Source organism: Dromiciops gliroides, chromosome 2, assembly GCF_019393635.1.
Source record: "Dromiciops gliroides isolate mDroGli1 chromosome 2, mDroGli1.pri, whole genome shotgun sequence".
Lineage (NCBI taxonomy): Eukaryota > Metazoa > Chordata > Mammalia > Microbiotheria > Microbiotheriidae > Dromiciops > Dromiciops gliroides.
Window position 1 is genome coordinate 71,811,133 of NC_057862.1, and position 19,689 is coordinate 71,830,821.

The 19,689-nt window shown below is 39.7% G+C and overlaps 1 protein-coding gene across 1 annotated transcript in view; it reads left to right on the top strand.

The window, feature by feature from the left end:
* The window catches only part of WDFY4 (WDFY family member 4), a 346,483-nt gene that overhangs the window by 274,726 nt on the left and 52,068 nt on the right, over positions 1-19,689 (top strand). The window contains 5 exon segments of the mRNA XM_043980868.1: positions 6,430-6,472; positions 10,929-11,012; positions 11,015-11,050; positions 12,363-12,480; positions 13,161-13,270. Of these exon segments, the coding sequence (XP_043836803.1) occupies positions 6,430-6,472; positions 10,929-11,012; positions 11,015-11,050; positions 12,363-12,480; positions 13,161-13,270 (391 nt within the window).

Here is a 19,689-nt window from a genome sequence, read left to right on the forward strand (position 1 = left end):
TGCCTCTAGAGTTGGTGTCCTCCTTTATAAAATAAAGGGAGGGATAGATTGCATGACTTCTAAGGTCCCTTCCTGATCTAACTCTATGGTCCTATGATCAATCTCCAGAACTGTCTTGAAATAATAACAGTAACAATACTAACAACATCTGAGGCATCATGCCATAATAACTATAGAGCAAACCTTAGAGACAGGAAGATCTAGGCTAAGTTCATCTTTGACACCAAATAACTGCAGTTCTAGCAAAGGTACTCATCACAGGGCACCAAGTCACCTTATCAGATGCAAAGTCAATATAAATCTGTAATGGTGTTTCCTTACTGGTTCTTCCCGATACCAATAAATTTCTGGGTCTGGACCAATCTTAATAATAACAATGACAATGAGCTTACATTCATATAATGCTTTGAAGTTTGCCTGGTGCTTTACATAGATTTTTCTCATCAGATTCTCAGATAAACCTGTGAGGTAGGTGCTGTTATTATCTCCATTTTATGGATGAGGAGACTGAGGCTGAGAAAAATTAAGTGACATGCCCAGAGTTGAATAGCTAATTCAACCTGAGCCAGAATTTGAACCCAGGTCTTCCTAGATCATCAAATGCATATGTAAATACATATTATGCATAAGGTATTTCAGAAACCTTGAGGTACTATATAAAATGCTATTGCTGTTGTTATTATCATTATTCCTTACTCCAAACCCAGTCTTCCATCCACTCTGAAGTGTAGGATACAGTGCCATTTTCTAGGTCTGCTGAGAGACTATGGCTTGATCCCAGTGCAAGCAGAGGAAGTAAGAAGGTTTGCAGAATTCCCCTAGAATCTCTTTGGCTTTCCCTCAATTGATCGATCATCTTTGGGGTTTGCTTAGGGCAAATGCGGTTCCCCTCTGGTACAAATATACTTGGACCAGGCTTTAGGGGATATTTCAGTCTATGCTTGCATTCCAGGGATGCACCCAGATAGCCTTGAGTCTTTCTGGACTGAGAGTACAAGCTACAACCAGACTTAATACAAGGAGTGTATATGTGTATATATGTGCATGTGATATGAATTGCACAACTGGCATATTATGACTTGGAAATTATGGATTGACTTATTTCCCACAATGATCAGCCCATGATAAGGCAAGACTTTGAAACTGCATCATTACTAGACTAGATAGGCCTAGATTGAACATCTTGGTCATGTTCCATGCTCCCACTTATTCCTGATGAGGAATGGTGGGAAATACTGTTTTCAAATAGCTTGGCAGAAAACTAACATTTCTAAAAGTCATAGATGACACGTTTGGCAAACATGTATGCCATGAAGGTGGGCAGAATTCTTAGTACTTAGGATGACAGGATTGTGGTCTGAATAGATCTCTACGGACTGCAATGATGGGCCAAATCCAGTAAAATTGCATCTAATAGAGATAAATGTAAATTCCTAATATGGACTTTAAAAATTCGACTGAACAAATTACAGCATGGGGAGATATGGATAGACGGCAGTTATGTGAAAATGACCTCAAGGTTTAAATTGACTGAAAACTCCATATGAATCAACAGAGTAATGTAGTAGCTGAAAACACAAACATGATCATAGGTTGCATGAATAGGACTCAAACATGTATACTGTTAACTGTAACCATAAGATTATGTTTCCATCGTGTCCAATACATTTGTACTGGGTATAGAATGAGGGGGATCAAAATCTCCCCATGATTTGCTCTGCTCAGACCATCTCTAGGGGTGAGTCCTGGCCTAGGCACCACATTTTAGGATGTGGAAAAGAATCTCTATGCCTCATGCCTCTTTCTGGTTTAAAATCCTCAGCCTTAGGGTGATAATGAATGTGCATTTCCAACAGCCAAAAGGGACTCAGGTGATCTATAAGCACACCCTGAAATTAACTGATTGACACTGTGAGGGACAAGGGAGTGAAATATTAGAAAAGTAGTAGGGAATATTAAGAAAGTATTTGAGGGCAGCTAGATGGCACAGTGGATAGAGCACTGGCCCTGGAGTCAGGAGTACCTGAATTCAAATCCGGCCTCAGACACTTAACACTTACTAGCTGTGTGACCCTGGGCAAGTCACTTAACCCCAATTGCCTCACAAAAAAAAAAGAAAGTATTTTAAAATATTAAAATATTTTACCCCAACAAGCCCTGTGCTTTCCCACCTCCATGCCATGATATTCCTTATTCCTGTTGAATTCCATCTCTAGTGCTCTCTTCCTGGAAGACTTCCTCGACCCTCTCCCCATCATTAATGGTGCTGCCCCTCATCCCTCATATAACATTATATATGAACTCCTAAAACACTCATCACAGAATTAGTGTATGTTTTAGCTTTGAGTGTTTGTGTCTTATCCTTCTACAAGAGTCAAAGTTCCATGGAGGCAAAGAATGACAGTGGCATTACCTAAATTTTGTATCTCCTCTGAGTGCCTAGCACAGTGCTCTGTACATAACAGGTGTTTAAAACAATGTATTGCATTGGTTGTTGTTCAAAGAATATCAGGGGACTTATGGAGGGACGTCAAGTTAAAAAAAAGGATTAGACAGGGAGAAGTCTGTAGTGGATCAGGCATAGGGTATCTGGAGTGGATGATTCAAAGGCAGGGATGGAGGAAGTATCCAAAGGGTAAAGAATACTTAAAAAGAAATAAAGAGGGGCAGCTAGATGGCGCAGTGGATAGAGCACCAGCCCTGAATTCAGGAGTAGCTGAGTTCAAATCCAGCCTCAGACACTTAATACTTACTAGCTGTGTGACCCTAGGCAAGTCACTTAACCCCAATTGCCTCACTAAAAAAAAAAAAGAAATAAAGAAACCTCCTCTTCCTTATATCTTTGCCCAGTGCTGGCCTGGGAAAGTGACCTCCTTCCTAGGTAGGTTTGATTTTGACTAAATAGTAACAGCGCCTTGTTGATGGAGAGGAGAGCTAATTTCTGTCTCTGCTATAGAGCCCAAGAAACCAGGCCCGATGCAGCTGCATAAAGAAAATTAAGGCTGGAATGAAAAAAAAAATCTCAGATATAAGCAGTTTAAAGTACAGGTATTTCTTTGGGAGCTGAGACCCCAGGAAATATGTTTCAAAACAAAGGTTCCCTAAGTTAGTGAACTCTCAGTTCCTTGGAAAGATAGCTAGAATCAGACGACCTTTTTGATCTTGGCCAAATGACCCAGCCTTTCTATGCCTTAAGTCCCTCTTCTGTAAAACGAGAGTGGGAGGGAGGAGATAATCTCCAAGGTCCCCTTTAGAACTAATGTTCTGTGATTCTGAATGCTTTAGAACTTAAGATACATAATGTTCTATAGTTGTGTGTGTGAGAGGTGGTAGAGAGGGCCCGAGAAAGGGGGAAGAAGGGATGAATTAATATCCTGTATTTCTAGAAAACTGTCTTCATTGAAAATCTTCACTTTTTCCCAGAATTTTCATGAGTAGTTGGACAAGTCCTATCATATTTGCTTTATGTCAAAATATTGCTACAATGAATAGTTCTCAATCTTTTTTTTTTTATTTTGGTGAGGGCAATTGGGGTTAAGTGACTTGCCCAGGGTCACACAGCTAATAAGTATTAAGTGTCTGAGGCAGGATGTGAACTCAGATCCTCCTGAATTCAGGGCCGGTGCTCTATCCATTGCGCCACCTAGCTGCCCCAGTTCTCAATCTTAAAAAAAAAAATCACTCACTTCTGTAGCTCTATTTCTTAGCTCAGCCAGGGAATGGTGGTGGAAAGTCTGGTCCTTTAGCGACAGCTCATGGTGGAGAAAAGACTGAAAAATGAGGAGATGGAAAATGGATCTGTCATATATTGTGTCTGACATTATGACATGTTTATAAGTCACAAAGGAAGACATAATTCCAGAGTCATTTAAATGACCAGGGCAGTAGAGGCAGGTGTATCTTTAAATGGATCCTATTAATAAAATATCCCCTTGATTATACTTGACTATATGGGGGTTTTTTTGTTTGTTTGGGGGGGGATTTGCAGGGCAAAGAGAGTTAAACTGACCTTGCCCAGGGTCACATAGCTAGTAAGTGTCAAGTGTCTGAGGTTGGGTTTGAACTGGCCTGAACCCAGGGCCAGTGCTTTATCCACTGTGCCACCTAGCTGCCCCCTATATGTTTTCTTCATCCTTTTTCTTCCTAACAGACAACTTGAAGGAAAAAGACTACCATCAACACCTTTTTTACATGTCATATAGGAAGTCTTACTAAGACCTCTGTTTCCCAGAACAAAAGATATTGGAAAAACAAGCTACAGTAGAGTCACAAACTAGTGTACAACTCAGCTTTTTGTAAATTCAAGCTTTTTTCCCCTTTCGTTGCCTCAGTTTCATTTTCTGAAAAACCAAAAGAGCCAAATATTTCATCTTTCTCATAGGGAATCCATGAAGAACAACAAATCTTATAATAATTCATACTAAAGTATATTACTCCAGAGATAAAAAGAGCTAAACAAATGGTAAATAAAGATAGACTGATTAAATGACTCTATTTGAAAGCCAAAAGAATTGAATCTCAAAATAAAGCCAATGGAAGAAATGAACAAAGTGTGGTGAGCAGTAATAAGCATCTGGGTTTATTTTCCACCCTGAATGATATCCATTTCTCATGCATGGCCTTGCCTTTTGGCACACAAAGCAGAATCTCAGACTAAGAATAGGTTGTTTTCACTATCAGAAAGGAAAGGAGTTGTTATTTGTGTGAATGGTTGCTATAAACTCATTTATAATGTTAGCTCAGAGATACTTACCACACCATGTAAATAAAGCCTTAGATGGGCTAAGAGTTATTCCATACATTCTCTGAGACAGGCAGAGATTTGCCTTAGATTTGATCACTGTGTTCAAAAGAACAGATTAGATTGGGAGCTGCTCAGACAAGCTTGAGACTCCTTGGGAACCTAAAACACCATCCATCCATAAGTACATCCATACACACATTTATACATATACATACACATATACTTACACATATACACATATATAATATGTATATGGAGAGACAGAGAGAGAGAAACAAAGAGAGACATAGAGAGAGGCAGTTAACAGAGTGAATAGTCTATTCACTCAACCAACTGCAGAACCAAGATGATTCAGGTTCCATCTCTGACTTATGTAGGCTGCGTGAACCTGGACAAGTCACTTAATGTCTAAGCACGCTAAGCAGCCGTGAGATGCAGAGAATGTGTGTGCATTGCTAGAGGGAGTCCCCTAGGACTAATGAAATCTCAGGTCCTGTCCCCATCTCAAAGAGATAAGGTTAAGCAAAAAAGTGCAAAGAGCTCTGAATAAGGAGTCAAGAGAGCCTTGGTAATGATCTTGTTGCTGAAAATATTGATTGTGTGACTTGTGTTCTCTGTTTCCTCCTCTGTAAACAAGAGATAGTCATATTTATAGCATTTACCTCACAAGGTTATTGAGAGGGTCAAAGGAGTTTGTATTCATAAAGTGTTTTGTAATTCTTAAATAAATATATTTACACACACATACATACATGTGTATATATGTGCATACTTATATATACATATTTATATGTATACATACATATAAGGTGGGCCAAAAGTCCATGAAGGGATTTCAATATTTAATAACTCCTTTATTTTTTGTTTTTTATTCATACCATAGCATCATATACAGTATATATAGGAAATACATATATGGATTTATATATACATATATGTGTGTGTGTGTGTGTGTGTGTGTGTGTGTTTGGTGAGGCAGTTGGGGTTAAGTGACTTGCCCAGGGTCACACAGCTAGTAAGTGTCAAGTGTCTGAGGCCAGATTTGAACTCAGGTACTCCTGACTCCAAGGCCGGTGCTCTATCCACTGCACCACCTAGCTGCCCCATATATGTACACACACACACATACATGCATACATATTTATACATATATATAATAAAGAAAAAATAATTTTCAAAAAGTTATTAAAACGTCAGACCCCTTTGTGACTTTTGGCCCACTTTATATAAATGTCAGTTATCATGACTAGAATTTCATGCTACTGATCATGAAAATATGTAAGGTAATATCAAAGGGAAACAATATTCTCACTTCTTGACCTTTCTCATAAGATGTATCCATGACTGACATTTTTTGGAATCATGTGACAGTGGAGTCCACCTAAGGAAACATGACTCTGGTGGGATATGGTGGGGTTGGGAGGTTTGGGGTGTTTTATGAGGATAAATATAGGAATAAGACAGAGAGAAATGAAGTCCTGATGATCCCCACACAAATTCCAAGTCTTTGCTTGGTCTTTGCCAGTTGATTCTGACAACATGAATGGGCCTGACTATGGAAGTCTTCCTTGCTGGAGCCTCCAAATCTCACCAAAGCACAGGTCCCTTGGCCATGTGCTTCTTGTTGCCTCCCTGAGTGCTTCTATGGTCACTGTCAAACATTTTTTTATGTTTGTTTCCTCCAGGAAAAGTATTGGATCAGAAAAGACGATGCTGCAGAAGTGGCAGGTAGGGTTATTGCTTCGGAAGAAGAAGAAAAAATCCTACGGTTTAGGAATTTGTGTTGGGAAATAATAGTTCAATCTTCAACAAGGAAAAGAATCAATTTGGGTACTTAGTGGAAGGAATCCATGTGTTCTTTTTGTTTATTTTAACATTTGATGAAACATAAGCACTAACCCTAAAAGCCTTTATCTGAGTTCCAAAATCCACTAAACTTGGGCGCTAGACTTGGAGCAAGAAGATGGGAATTCAGATCTCTGCTCCCCGACTTATTACTTGTGGGTGACCTTAAACAGATCATTTCTTCACTCTTTGGCCTCATTTGGTTCATCTGTTACTGAGAGCTGTTCAAGATCTTTTTCTCTCCCTAGGGTCTCTTAGATACTCTTCTTTATGTGTATGCATATGTCTGTGAGACAGGTGGACAGAAGAAGAGAGATAGAGAAAGAGACAGGAACAAGGGAGGCAGGGCAAAGGGCAGAGTGGGAGACAGATAGACAGCTGACAGAGAAAGAGGACACTGTTGGGGGAGAGAGGAGATATAGGGAGTCCCAGGGTGATGGAGAACATAGAATATCCTTGGTATATGCATGGGGCAGCTAGTTGGAGCGGTGGATAGAATGTCAGGCCTGGGGGTCAGAAGAAACTCACTTCCTGAGTTCAAAATCCAACTCAGGACACTTATTAGCTGTGTGACCCTGGGCAAGTCACTTAACTCTGTTTGCTCAAGTTTCCTCATCTGCAAAATGAGCTGGAAAAGGAAATGACAAATCACTCTAGTATCTCTGCTAGAAAACCCCAAATGTGGTCATGAAGAGTTGGACACTACTGAACAACAAAAGCCAGTGCATATATCTTGGGACAGCTACAGTCAGAAGGCATGAATAACCCAAACCACAACTACACCGAAACTTTCACTGAGAGCTTTAACAAAAATATCCCTGGTTGAATGAAAATTTTCACTCTATTTATGAGCCAGAGCTGTAGCTTGAAAATTTTGCACCTAAGGCAACAAAAAGTGGGGGAAGGATAAGAAACAGTCTCCTTGGGAGAAGGATGGAAGGACTTCATACCTTTAAATCCTTTCCATGGAACCTCATACAGTTCCAGAGGTGGAGTGCTCCCACGGCCCAAAGAGGACATAGGGCCTACCATTTGCTCTAATTCTTTGGCAAAGCATCAACCAGGAATCAACTAGGAAGAGCCTAGGGATTCATCCATCCTCTTGCTTCTGGTCTCCATCCTGTATTTGAACTTCTAGCAGCTCTTCCCACTTCTGCAGAGCCTGTTTGGTCCCGTCTAATTTGGGACATGCCTGGGGAAAAGCCCCACTGCTCTTGCCCTAGTTTCTACTCTATCAGAAGCTTTGATGCTCTGAAGCTCAAAGATCTGAACAGACCAGGATATGACATCAGCTTCTTATCATGAATCAGAACCAGGAATCTGGCACCTCTTCTGCTGTACACTTTTCTGACTCAAAATGGGGACCCTATATCTTGTGTTCCATTTCTCTGAATTAGGGTTTGGTGAAGTCTGGGGACATCCAGAAAAGATAATTGAAAGATAATTATAAGCCTTCTCCCTGTCCTTGTGTTGTTGAAGGCAGTATCTGAGTATGAGAGTAAATGGACTCTGTCAGCAAATACGTAAGCTGGGGGAGTGATAATGTCAACAGGGAGGTGGAAGCCACATTTATCTAAGTTATTTCTGCTTGGAATATAATCTGTCCTTGCATAATGAAGATGTCAGGTATACAGATGGGTGGACTTTTTACCCAAATACTAGGATATTTGGGGTACTGCAAAGAGCTGGCATGCCAAAAGCAAACAGACAGATAAGTGGAGGAAATAATGCAAGTTATTTTATTGTGGAGAAAGGGGACCAAGACACAGTGGACTTTCATTTCCCAAGAATACCGAGCAAGGTTTCAGGCAATGCCTGAGGCATCGTTAAATATTAAACAGCATAGGAAAGCGAAGACAACAGAGGTAGAGGAACATATGGATATATGATGGAATAGACCGTCATGAACTTGAGGGCAATGGGCCTCATTCAACACTGTTCCCCAAACCCAACATCCCATCTCCAACCCTCCGCATTCTCACAAGCTGTCCTCCTGCCTGGATTGCCCTCTCTCCTCATTTCAGTTCCAAAAAAGCTTTGTTTTGTCTTCAAGACTCAGCTCAGTATCGCTCTCCCTAATAAATTTCTCCTCCATCTCCTCCCTTCTTCTCACTTTCTCCCTCCTCAAAGAACCTCATATCACACTAATTTCTATACATGTCTAAATCCCTCCAATAAAGAGAGGGATAAAAGGGAATAAGCATTTATACAGTGCCTGCTATATGCAGACACCACGCTAAACATTTTACAAATATTTTCTTATTTGATCCTCACAACAACCCTGCAAAGTGGGTACTAGAATGTAAACTCCATGAGGTTTTTGTTTGTTTGTTTTTTACCTTGCTTTTTTTTTTTGGTCTTTTTGTCTTTTTGTCCCCCCTGACTGGAACATTTTGGCGGGGGACGGGTGGAGTGGAGCAATCAGAACCAACCATTTAATTATTATGTGAAAGCTCCTGGTGGGAAAACTCTCCATTGATGTGAGCAGCACCTCCTCTCTAACTGATCTGTTTAGAGAGTTGCTGGGGCCACTGAAAGGCTAAAACACTTGCCCTGTTTGTCAGAGGTGGAATCTGAACTCAGCTGGGCAGGACTCTTTCTCCACCAGGCCAAAATGACTCTCCCAGCACCTTACTCCTTTGGAGTAGTTAATAAGCTTTTATTCTTGTTGCTATTGTTTAATGCTGTTCCTCCAAGCATTTCTAACGAGTGGAACAATGGTCTTCTCTCAATTACAGAGACCTAGTCTTAGCTGACCATAGATAGATGTTACCTCCTTGGAGGGTACTGAGACTCGCCTGCATATATAGAAAAAATTAATTGTTTTGAGCTCTGATATTGCTCATTTAGTCCTTTCCATAGTTATTCAGTTCTTACCTCTAGATAAATGTACCATAGTTTTGGCAAGGTGTTGAATCGATTCAGAAGATTTAAAAAGAACAGTATACTGAAAAGTTAAGCTTCCATGGTGACAGCAAACTTCTAGTCCCCAATAAACATAAGAGTGTCTATGGGTGGCTTTCTATAGACCACATTTAATTGCACAACTGCACCTTCCTCCAGGGGCCCTCTCCAGGATTTTACTTTTACTTTTTATCACTTCTCAAATACATTTAGCAGTCACAAATTAATAATTATTTATTATAGAAGCTGAGGACCCCAAATTAGTGAGTACAGTTACAGCTGGCAAATACAAAGACGGAGAGAAAGTTCACTTCTAAAATGAGAAAACAAGTGGATGGGACCCTTGGAACTTAATAGGGGGCTTCGTTGCCTATTAATGTCACAGAATGAGGAATGGCACCAATGAGCCAGTGAGCCTATGAGAGTGTGGGGGAAAGGTTTCAATAGCACGCCATGTGAGAACCAATAGAATGAACTGGAGGCATCTAGCTTGGGGAAGAAAAGACTTAGAAGGAAGGGTTGAATGATACTTATCTTCAAGCATTTAAAGGGATCTACTGAAGAAGAAGAATTAGTCTTATTCTGCTTGGCCCCTGAGGGTGGTAATAGGAGTAGCAAGTAGAGATTCTAATGCACAAGACTTGGGGTAAAGAAAACCTTACTAAGAAAACTATCCCAAAGTGGAATTGGATTCAGAACTTGAAACCCAGAAATGTTGGGTTTGTCCTAACTGGAAGTCTTTAAGCAAAAGCAGGAATGTTGTAGAAAGGAATTTCTGTTCAATTAGAAGTTGGACTAGATATGTTCTGAAGTCCCTTCAAACTATTAAGTTCTATAATTCTTATTGTGATAATTATACGTCAGGCTTAGAAAGGACCCAAGGAACCATGTATTCTAACCCTAACCTCCATTTTATAGATTAAGAAACCAAATGCCAGAAATAATATTTTTTCATTTTATTTCTTTTTAAAAATAAATTATGTTTTAATATATCTTGGAAGAGGGTGAACCCACCTGAGACATTTTATTCTTTATAGGGTCAGCTTTTAACTATCTGAATTAAAATCTTAAACAATGACAATTGTTTTTAGAACAGAAATGATTTTTCTTTGGCTTTAGAACCCATGATGTCATATTTTCTCAGCAGATTTACTCTTTTAATTATGTTTTGTTTTGGCTAATATTGAAATAGATTTGTACCCCTGAGTTCACACTGGGTTGTGACAGGGGAAGGCAGCCCAATGGACATGGTGGGTGGTAGAGGGAAACTCAACCTAGGACTAACATAAATTTAATTTAGGATTTGTTGTGGTGATTTCATAAAATATACAATCCAAATACAGATAACAGAGAAAGGATTCTAGGGTTGTACATATAGGGGGCCCACCCAGACAATAGTATGACTCATACATGTTGTTTTTCTTCCTTATGACAGAAAAGGGAAATAAGCAACTTTGAATATCTCATGTATCTAAATACCCTGGCTGGGAGGACCTACAATGATTTATATGCAGTACCGCAGTTTTTCCTTGGATTCTTGCTGATTATACCTCAGAGGTAAACCATTAATAAGAACTGCTTTTTATCCTCCTTTGTTTTACTATTTACTACTACTGATAGTAAAGAATTCCAACTTTAAGGATAAACTTTAAGCCTTCCACCACAATATTAAATACAAACCTAAACCCAGTTGTACGAGCTTGTTTCCATGTCTCCACGGTAACCCTTTCCACCCACAAAATGTTGCAAGAAGGACAGCAATCCCCTCCCTAGATCACTTTGTATAGGCCCATGCCCAGTTTCTGTCCAGAATCCAGGCAGCTAAGGTGTTCTCTCCCAACCTTCGTAGTGATTCCTCTTACCTCATGAGATGATCCATTGTCCCAGATATGCAGATCATAAATTTGATTAGTGGCCATAAAATCTGCTTCTCACTCCCTCATTTCTGTTCCATCATCTATCTGCCCCTTTCTTTAACCTTTGATGCGATGCTGAGTGGACACTGGAACAAGCCTGCAGAAGCTGTGTTCTTTCTTTTCCTTGCTTTGTTATTTTCCCTGGTCAAATGAAGACAAGGCAGCTCCTAACATTTATTGTAGTCAATCATCATCTTATTTTTTTCTATTTTTCCATACTTGTTTATCTAAATAGACTTTTCCCCAAAATGGGTTTATTGTTCTACACTTCCCACTTATAGGGGTCAAAATGAAGAGAGCCCAAAGACCTCAGATTCCCTATGTATATTTTTCCATTTTATGCCATTGATCCCATAGGGAATATACTAATGGTAATAGTAATTGTAATTATCAGAAAGATTCTATTCCCATGAAAACAGTGGACTTGTCTTTGAATCAAAGAGGGAAGATGGCTTTTACAAAAAGATATGCCTTCATAGCACTGAACCCATTGATTGGAATTCAAAACTATGTTTTCATTTTTTCAGTCAGTGCCTGTCCTTTGTCAATACAAATCATGGTTTGGGGCTCAAGGAGTCTGAAATAAAGCCTAGCTGATGTCAAACCATTTAAAAAGAAAAACAAAATAAAACAAAAGCCTCAAATCTTCCTGTTCCTCTGACTGGATGAAATCTCCTGATTTGGGTCAACTTAAAACAGATTCAGTCTGAACCCAATCTCTCACACCTCTTATTTTCCATCTCTCCCTTATTATATCATCTGGGGTCACTACCTCCTCAGCCATAAAACCACAGTACTCTGAGATGCAAACTTGCTAATCACCTGAAGGGTCCATCCCAAATGACAGTAAACTAATAAAGAGAACCATAAACTAGGCAGCATAACCGCCCAGAGCTTGAGCTGGGGCACCCGTGGGTCTCAGTGAGTTTTTGAACTGCATATCTACCTTCTAGACTTTGAACTTCACGAATCCCAAGACATTTCGAGATCTCTCAAAGCCCATGGGGGCCCAGACCAAAGAAAGGAAACTCAAATTCATCCAGAGATACAAAGAAGTTGAAAAGAGCGAAGGTACGTGATTCTGATTTTAGTTCAACTCTTCAGGGACTTGGGACACCTGGGTGGAGCGAGGATATTTCAAGTACAGCGGCCTTTCAATCACAAGCACCTACTATGTGCCAGAAAGTAATCTAGGTGCTTGGGCTACAAATTTAAAGAATAAAATAATCCCTATTCTCAGAGAGCTCCAATTGTTCCACATAAACAATGCTTCTTGATCCATTAAGTCTCGGCTTTCTTGATCTCCATCACCTCTTCCTCCCCTTGCTCTTTTTCTTTTTCTTTTCCCTTCCTCATCATCCTCATCCTCAAACTGCTGCAACAATTACCACCATTCTAACCACCTACTATTGTCACTTCATATTTGCAATGTCCCTTGTGAAAGGATTTTCCTCACAGCAACCTTGGAAAGAAGGTAGATGGGCGGAATGGGAGGAGGACGTGAGGGTGGGTTTTGGACTACTCAGCTGAATGCACCGGGATGGTTTACTTACTGGCAGCATTATTGGTCTAAATTTTATGAAGCTATTCAGCAAAATAGTGATTTTCCCCCTCGTTGTCTTCTGATGCTTTTTAACATTGCCTCATGTGCATTCCTCCTTAATGGCCAGCTGCATATGTCATGTGTTACCACCATCTGTGTAGTCCTCACTAAGGGCTACCCCTAAAATCACATTTGATCTCATTTACAGGAGACCTCTCAGCACGGTGTCACTATTGCACCCACTACTCCTCAGCGATTATCATAGCCTCCTACTTGGTTCGAATGAAGCCATTTACCCAGACCTTCTGCTCTCTCCAGGTAAACACAGACATATCCCTTGGAGACCAATAGCAAGGTGCATTTGATTTTTTTTTAAAAAGGGAAATGAGGGGGGCAGCTAGGCGGCGCAGTGGATAAAACACTGTCCCTGGATTCAGGAGGACCTGAGTTCAAATCCAGCCTCAGACACTTGATACTTACTAACTGGGTGACCCTGGGCAAGTCACTTAACCCCCATTGCCCCTCAAAAAAAAAGATAGAAAGAAAAGGAAAAAATAGGGAAATTCATTGTTGGAAATCTCGGTGTTTAATGCTAGAGGTTATCCCTGGAGTTTCTTCTATAAGAAAAGCCTCCATCCTAAATAAGATCTGAGGTAAAGCCAATCTAACAAATTCAGAAGGTATTTGTTAAATATGTGCTATGTGCAAGACACTACTAGAAACTAGGAACAATTCAGAGGTAAATGACATAATTTCTTGACCTCAAGGAAATTACAATCTAGTAAGAAGATTATGATTTGTGTACAGATATCTAATGTGTACAGATAGCTGATATAAATGAGGACATAAGAAATACACAAGAGGGGTAAAAAGCTATGCAAGGTCTTAAATAAATGAAAGGTCATTTCGAACTAGGTGGGTGATGCAGTGAATAAAATACTGGGTTTGGAGTAAAAAAGATCCAAATTCAAATCTGGTCTCAGACACTTGCTAGCTTTGTGATTCTGGGCAAGTCACTCAACCTCTATTTGCCTCAGTTCTTCATCTGTAAAATGGGGACTCACAGGATAAGAAAATGGCTAATGACTACAGTATCTTTGCCAAGAAAACCCCACAGACTCATGTGGAATTGCATATGACTGAACAAATGAACAACAACTAAGAAATTAGTAATGGCTTCTTGGAAGGAGGTGGCATTTAAACTGGATCTTAAAGGATAAGTATTAATTTAATGGGCAGAGATGTGGGGAGAGGGCGTTCCAGGAAGAAACCACAGCCTGAACATAGACACAAAGGTAGGATGGTAGAAGGACTTTCTAGTGGACATTAGTGGGCTGGAGACAAAGGAATGGCTATAGAAAAAGCTAGAAATAAATCCAGATTGAAAACAAAGCCAAAAAGTTTTTATTTTATTTAGTAGGCAATGGGTCACCACAGAAAGGTTCTAAATAGCAGAATCACCAGTTGAACCTTCCTAAGCTGCTCCGAACCCCCTGATTTCAACTCACACTGGACCTATACAGAGCTGGCTCAGAATCCAGCTAACCTCCTGGACCTGAGTTTATGTGCACCTGGGCCTTAACAAATGTGTGTGGATGGACTGATTGATTAAAATCAATATAGAAAGATAGCTTCAAGCCTCTACTTTAGCGATCCCTCACACATCAGTGCTTACTGCAGTGAAGGATGACCATCTGCACATTTATTTTTGCTATAAATATCCTGCCCTTGTTCTGAGTTCTTGATTCATGTATTACAGCTTTTCATTTACCCAACACAAACTATAATCATGTAACTTGGAGCTAATCTATTAAATTTATATTGTGCAGAGGCTCAGACTTTAGACTCAAAAAATTAAGGGAAGTTATTTGGCCCACTGATACAAAGAGCAAAGTGCTTTTGATTTCAAAGCAAAGCTTCAAAACCTACATCTTGTCAGAGGAAAGTATCCCAGATTGAATCTTGTGCTTTGGTACCTGTCCTAACACATTGGAGACTGCTTGTTTTTGCTAACCTACCAAACTACAGGCAACAAATGTCGTTATTACTAATAGGTCTCCATCTTTAAAACTGTAAATCTTCCTGTCTGATCAAGATTCCAGGGTGAGACAGGAAGGAGATATGAGGAGAATGGCTGAGTTCCTTTCTCAAGATAAGGAGTAGAACCCGTTGAGTCTTTCCCTTCTTGGCACAAACGTCTTTTCACTTGACCAAATGATTTGTCTAGACATTGTATAACTCCTCACTCCCTAGAAATTCACTCAAAAATAATAAATGTGTTTCCCAGGAGTCTCTCCAAGGCAACAAGCATTTTAAGTGAGTTTGGTTTTGAGAATTAATAGTCCCTAAGCTACAGCTAATGCCAGTAATTCCTTCCAGATGTTCATTAATGCCCCAAAAATGATGGTGGCAAGGGTAGTTGTTGATGATAACAATGACAATGAATTCACTTGCTACCTTTCGGCCAAGGAATTCAAAACGTTTTAGAAAGTGTTCCCTTTTTGAGGTAAGATGTGGCAAAAAAAAAAAAATCTCATGTCCCTGGGAGACCTTCTGGCATCTTTTTTCACCTTTCTCCTGAAAGTCATGACACTATTAAAGAACTTGGCTGCCATCAGTAATGAGAATGCTAAACACAACTGTAAATTAAGGAGCAAAATATAGAGAGATGCAGAGGCAGGGAAAATTCCTCCCTTCTTGTACTCAGTACTGCTTCTGAAAATTGGTCTCTATGTGTATCCTCTTAGTCCACCTTGACAGTTTCAGAAAGAGCCCTGCTTCAGGGCACTCCAGCGTAGAGATAATCCAGGGGAAAAATTGAAGTTTGTTTACATTGCTCCATAATAAATCCCTTGGGCCTACCCCCAGACTGAATCTACACTGAAAGGCTGACCCAGAAAGCCTTTTCTCATCAAGCTCCAAGCTGTTTTTCTATATTAATTTTAACTAATTAATCAATCAATAAACATTTGTTAAGTTCTTATTGGATCATTATGTTAAGCACTAGGGGTAGATGGCAACAATAGCTCCTTCAAGGAGATTACATTCTAATGGGTGAAACAATATACATATAAATCAATACATATAAAATATTCTCCTTCAGAGACCAGAAAAAGGCATTCTCCAAGAGGTGACCAAGTCTTAAAAGAAGCTAGGTACTCTGAAAGGCAAAAGTCAGGAGCGAGAGAATTCCAGGCATGAAGCATACCCAGGGGTGAGAGATGAAGCTTCTTGTGTGCAGACTAAGGATCCGTGTGGATGAACCATAAAGAACACAGAAGGGGGTAGGATTTAAGAAAATTGTAAATATGGGAAGGAGTCAGAGGGTGATTAGAAAGCATGGATGGATGGGCTGGTTATTCAGGGCTATGCTTGAGTCGACTCATGCAGGCTCATGAAAGCTGATATTTAAGTGTTCATTGTGAGGATCAATACTTCAGGCTTGATTTACTGTTTTGTTGATTGTCTAGTTTATAGAAAGTGATAAAGACCACACACACACCAAACTGAAAGACCCTTTCCACCGAATCAAGCTGTCCTCAGTTATTGTTACTGTTAGGGTGGTGGTTATCCTTGTTACCACTGCCATGATTTCTAGTGCGCTTCCTGATAGGAAATGTGTTTGTTAACAATGGGCAGCCACGCTTAACCTATGGGCTCCTGGAATGACTCTCCTGCTTCTGTCTCTCATGGCTGATCAGAAAGGACACCATGATAACAACTTGTTGACCTCAGTATGCCTTGACCACGCAAGAATCTAGTCTTGTGATCAGAGGCAAAGCGACCAGTTCCTGTCACTGACGTTGCTTCTGCCCACTCCAGCATGACTCTGTGTTTAATAGGCTAATGCAAATAAAGCACTGTGTTAATTAAGTCATACACCCTGTGAAATCAGTTATTACCAACAGTTGGTGAGGACTTTCTGAACCAGCTGAGGCAAGGTTGTGACTGATTTTCTTTCAAGCCATATGTTAACTATAGTAGTGCATGATTGGGGCTGGGTTACAATGCTCATAAAATAACAACCAGTTAAAATCAGCCTCATCAGTTTCTGATTATTTCAATACATCTCCACATATGTGGGACACCTACAGGGCTTGGAATTTTAGAAAACCAGACTTTCTTCTACAGAGGTATAGTTGTTAGTGGAAGAGTCCCCTGGTTTGGTGCCAGATTCCACCATTCATTGGCCCAACATGAAGCCTTTCTGATTCAGTTTCTCAATCCCGAAAAGACAGAACATCCATCCCCCTCAGGAATGGAACCAGGTGTTGGGATTTATTTCCCCTGTGGCCAGGGGAAAACATTTGAAGCCTGACTGTGAATTCTGGGTGGAGTTACAAACAGATAGCATTCCCTTCCTATCAAGAAGAGAAATGTGAACAAATACCTTGTTACACGAGGGAGATGACTAAATGGGATAACATATAAAGTGCTGTAAACCTTAAAGCACGTTAGAAATTATATTGATGATGATGATAATAACTAGGGCTCTAGAATAGGATTAAAGTCAAGGGAAATGTTTCGAGAAGTCCCAAGATTTAGTAGGAAGCCCAACTTTTTAACCTGTTTCCTTTTATGGAATTCAATGATGGAGTCCAATGATTACATATGTATAACCTATATCAAATTGCTTACCATCTCAGGGAGGGGGAAAGGGGGGAAAGGAGGGAGAGAATTTGAAACTGAACATTTTAAAAGCCTATGTTAAAAATTGTTTTTCCTTGTAATTGTGGAAAAATAAAATATATATATTTTTAAAAATCATGGCACTCAAGGTTTTGGGAAAAAGTCAAAAATAGGATCATAAATCTAGAGCCCAAAGATACCTTAGAGCCAAGCCCTGCCTAATGTTTTATAGATGAGATAACTGAGGATGAAAGTGGTTAAGTGATTTCCCCAACATCACAGAACTGGTAAATATATTTGAGGTGGCATTTGAACTTAGGATATCAACATGTCCTGTATACTATCCAGTGCACCACCTAGCCTTCTCTGATTGATGACATGGTAGAATTTATTTCAGTGTAATTCAATAAGCATTTACTAAAAAGTTGCTTCATTCTGCGCACGGGGGTAGGCATTGAGAATATAAAGACAAAAATGAAACAATCTTGGTTTTAAGGAACTCCTATTTTGTGGGGGAGAGAGTGAGGAGAGAGTGCAACATGCACATAAGTAAATGCAGAACACATACAAGGTAAATGTGGGCACTGGGGAGAGCATAAAACAATGTGGAAAATTAGGAACAGCTTATATACTTCTACAAGAGATGGACTCTTGAGCTAAGCCAAGAGATGAAGGTGAGGCTGGAGGACATTCCAGGCATGGGGGACAAAGGCAGGAAGTCTAGAGATGGAATGATGTGTACGGAAAACAGCAAGAAAGTCAGTTTGGCTGGAGCATAGAGTACAGGCAGGGGAGTAATGTGAAATGTCTGGAAAGGTAGGTTGGAGCCAGATTGTGATGGGCCTTAAATGCCAAATAGAAGAGTTTATATTTTGAGAAGGATTTGCTGACTCTTATCTTTATTTGCCAGGGGGAAATTTAAAAAATACTTTAAGAAAAGAAAGAATAAAAACCAGGTTTCTGATTAATCTTGAGTAAGTTTCTGTTTCCTACCATTTCTCTACTCCTTTTCATGATCCTAAAACTACTCAGAAGCTGGGATCTATTACTTCTTATTCCCCGTCTCCTCTGTCCCACATTTTATATTACCCTCCTCTCACTGAGCCAATTCACACTCTTGTCTACCTCTTCTCATATTCAAACCACAAACACACCCTACTAACCACTTATCCATTTCCTTCAAAACTAAACCTTCATAAGAATTTGATAAGCTATTCCAAATCATGGCAGGATATTAAAAATTTTTATTGATATGTTTTATATTATTTCACAATCACATTCCTATGTGCACACAAATACACACATACATCCTCCCTTAATAACAGTTAAGTAAAGCCTACATCAGATACTGTATGTGACATCCCACCCCAGAATCCTCCACCTTTTTTAACAAGAAAGAGGTATTTTGACATCTGTTCTACAGGAACAGGCTTGGGCATTAGAGTTATTTGGAGATTAGATGCTTTTCTAGTGTTGTTTTCTGTACATTATTGTATTCCCTACATATGTGGTTCTCCCAGTTCTGCCTTCTTGTCTCTGAGTCAGTTCATTTGCGTCTTCTCATGTTTCTTTGAATTCCCCACATCCTCCCATAGAACACCAGAGTAGCCCATTTAATTCATCTACCAGTATTTTTTGCCTTTTCTCAGAATATCAGTACTCACTTTGTTTCTACCTCTTTTTTTGGCTACTAAAAAAAACCCCTGCTATACATATTTCTGTATTTATGGAATCTTTCTTTCCATCTTTGGACCCCTTAGAGTACATACCTACTGGGTATATTGCTGCATCATTAGATGAGAACATTCTAGTGGCTTTTCTCACCTCCTTCCAGTTTTGCCCTAGAAGAGTCAGACCAATTCATAGAACTGCTATTGTTGTACAAGTGTGCCTGGCTTCCCACTGACACATCTTGAGAAATCATGTCCCTTTATTAAGATTTAGCTGTACGGATATTCAAATATAAACGATATAGCAGAAGGATACTGTGGTTAAATGGATTATTTGCCAAGTGGACAGTGACACATGAATTCACTTGTTGCATCAGATTTTTTCCCACTTGATAGACTATTTTGCGTTGGTAGCAATAATAGCCAATATGTATATAG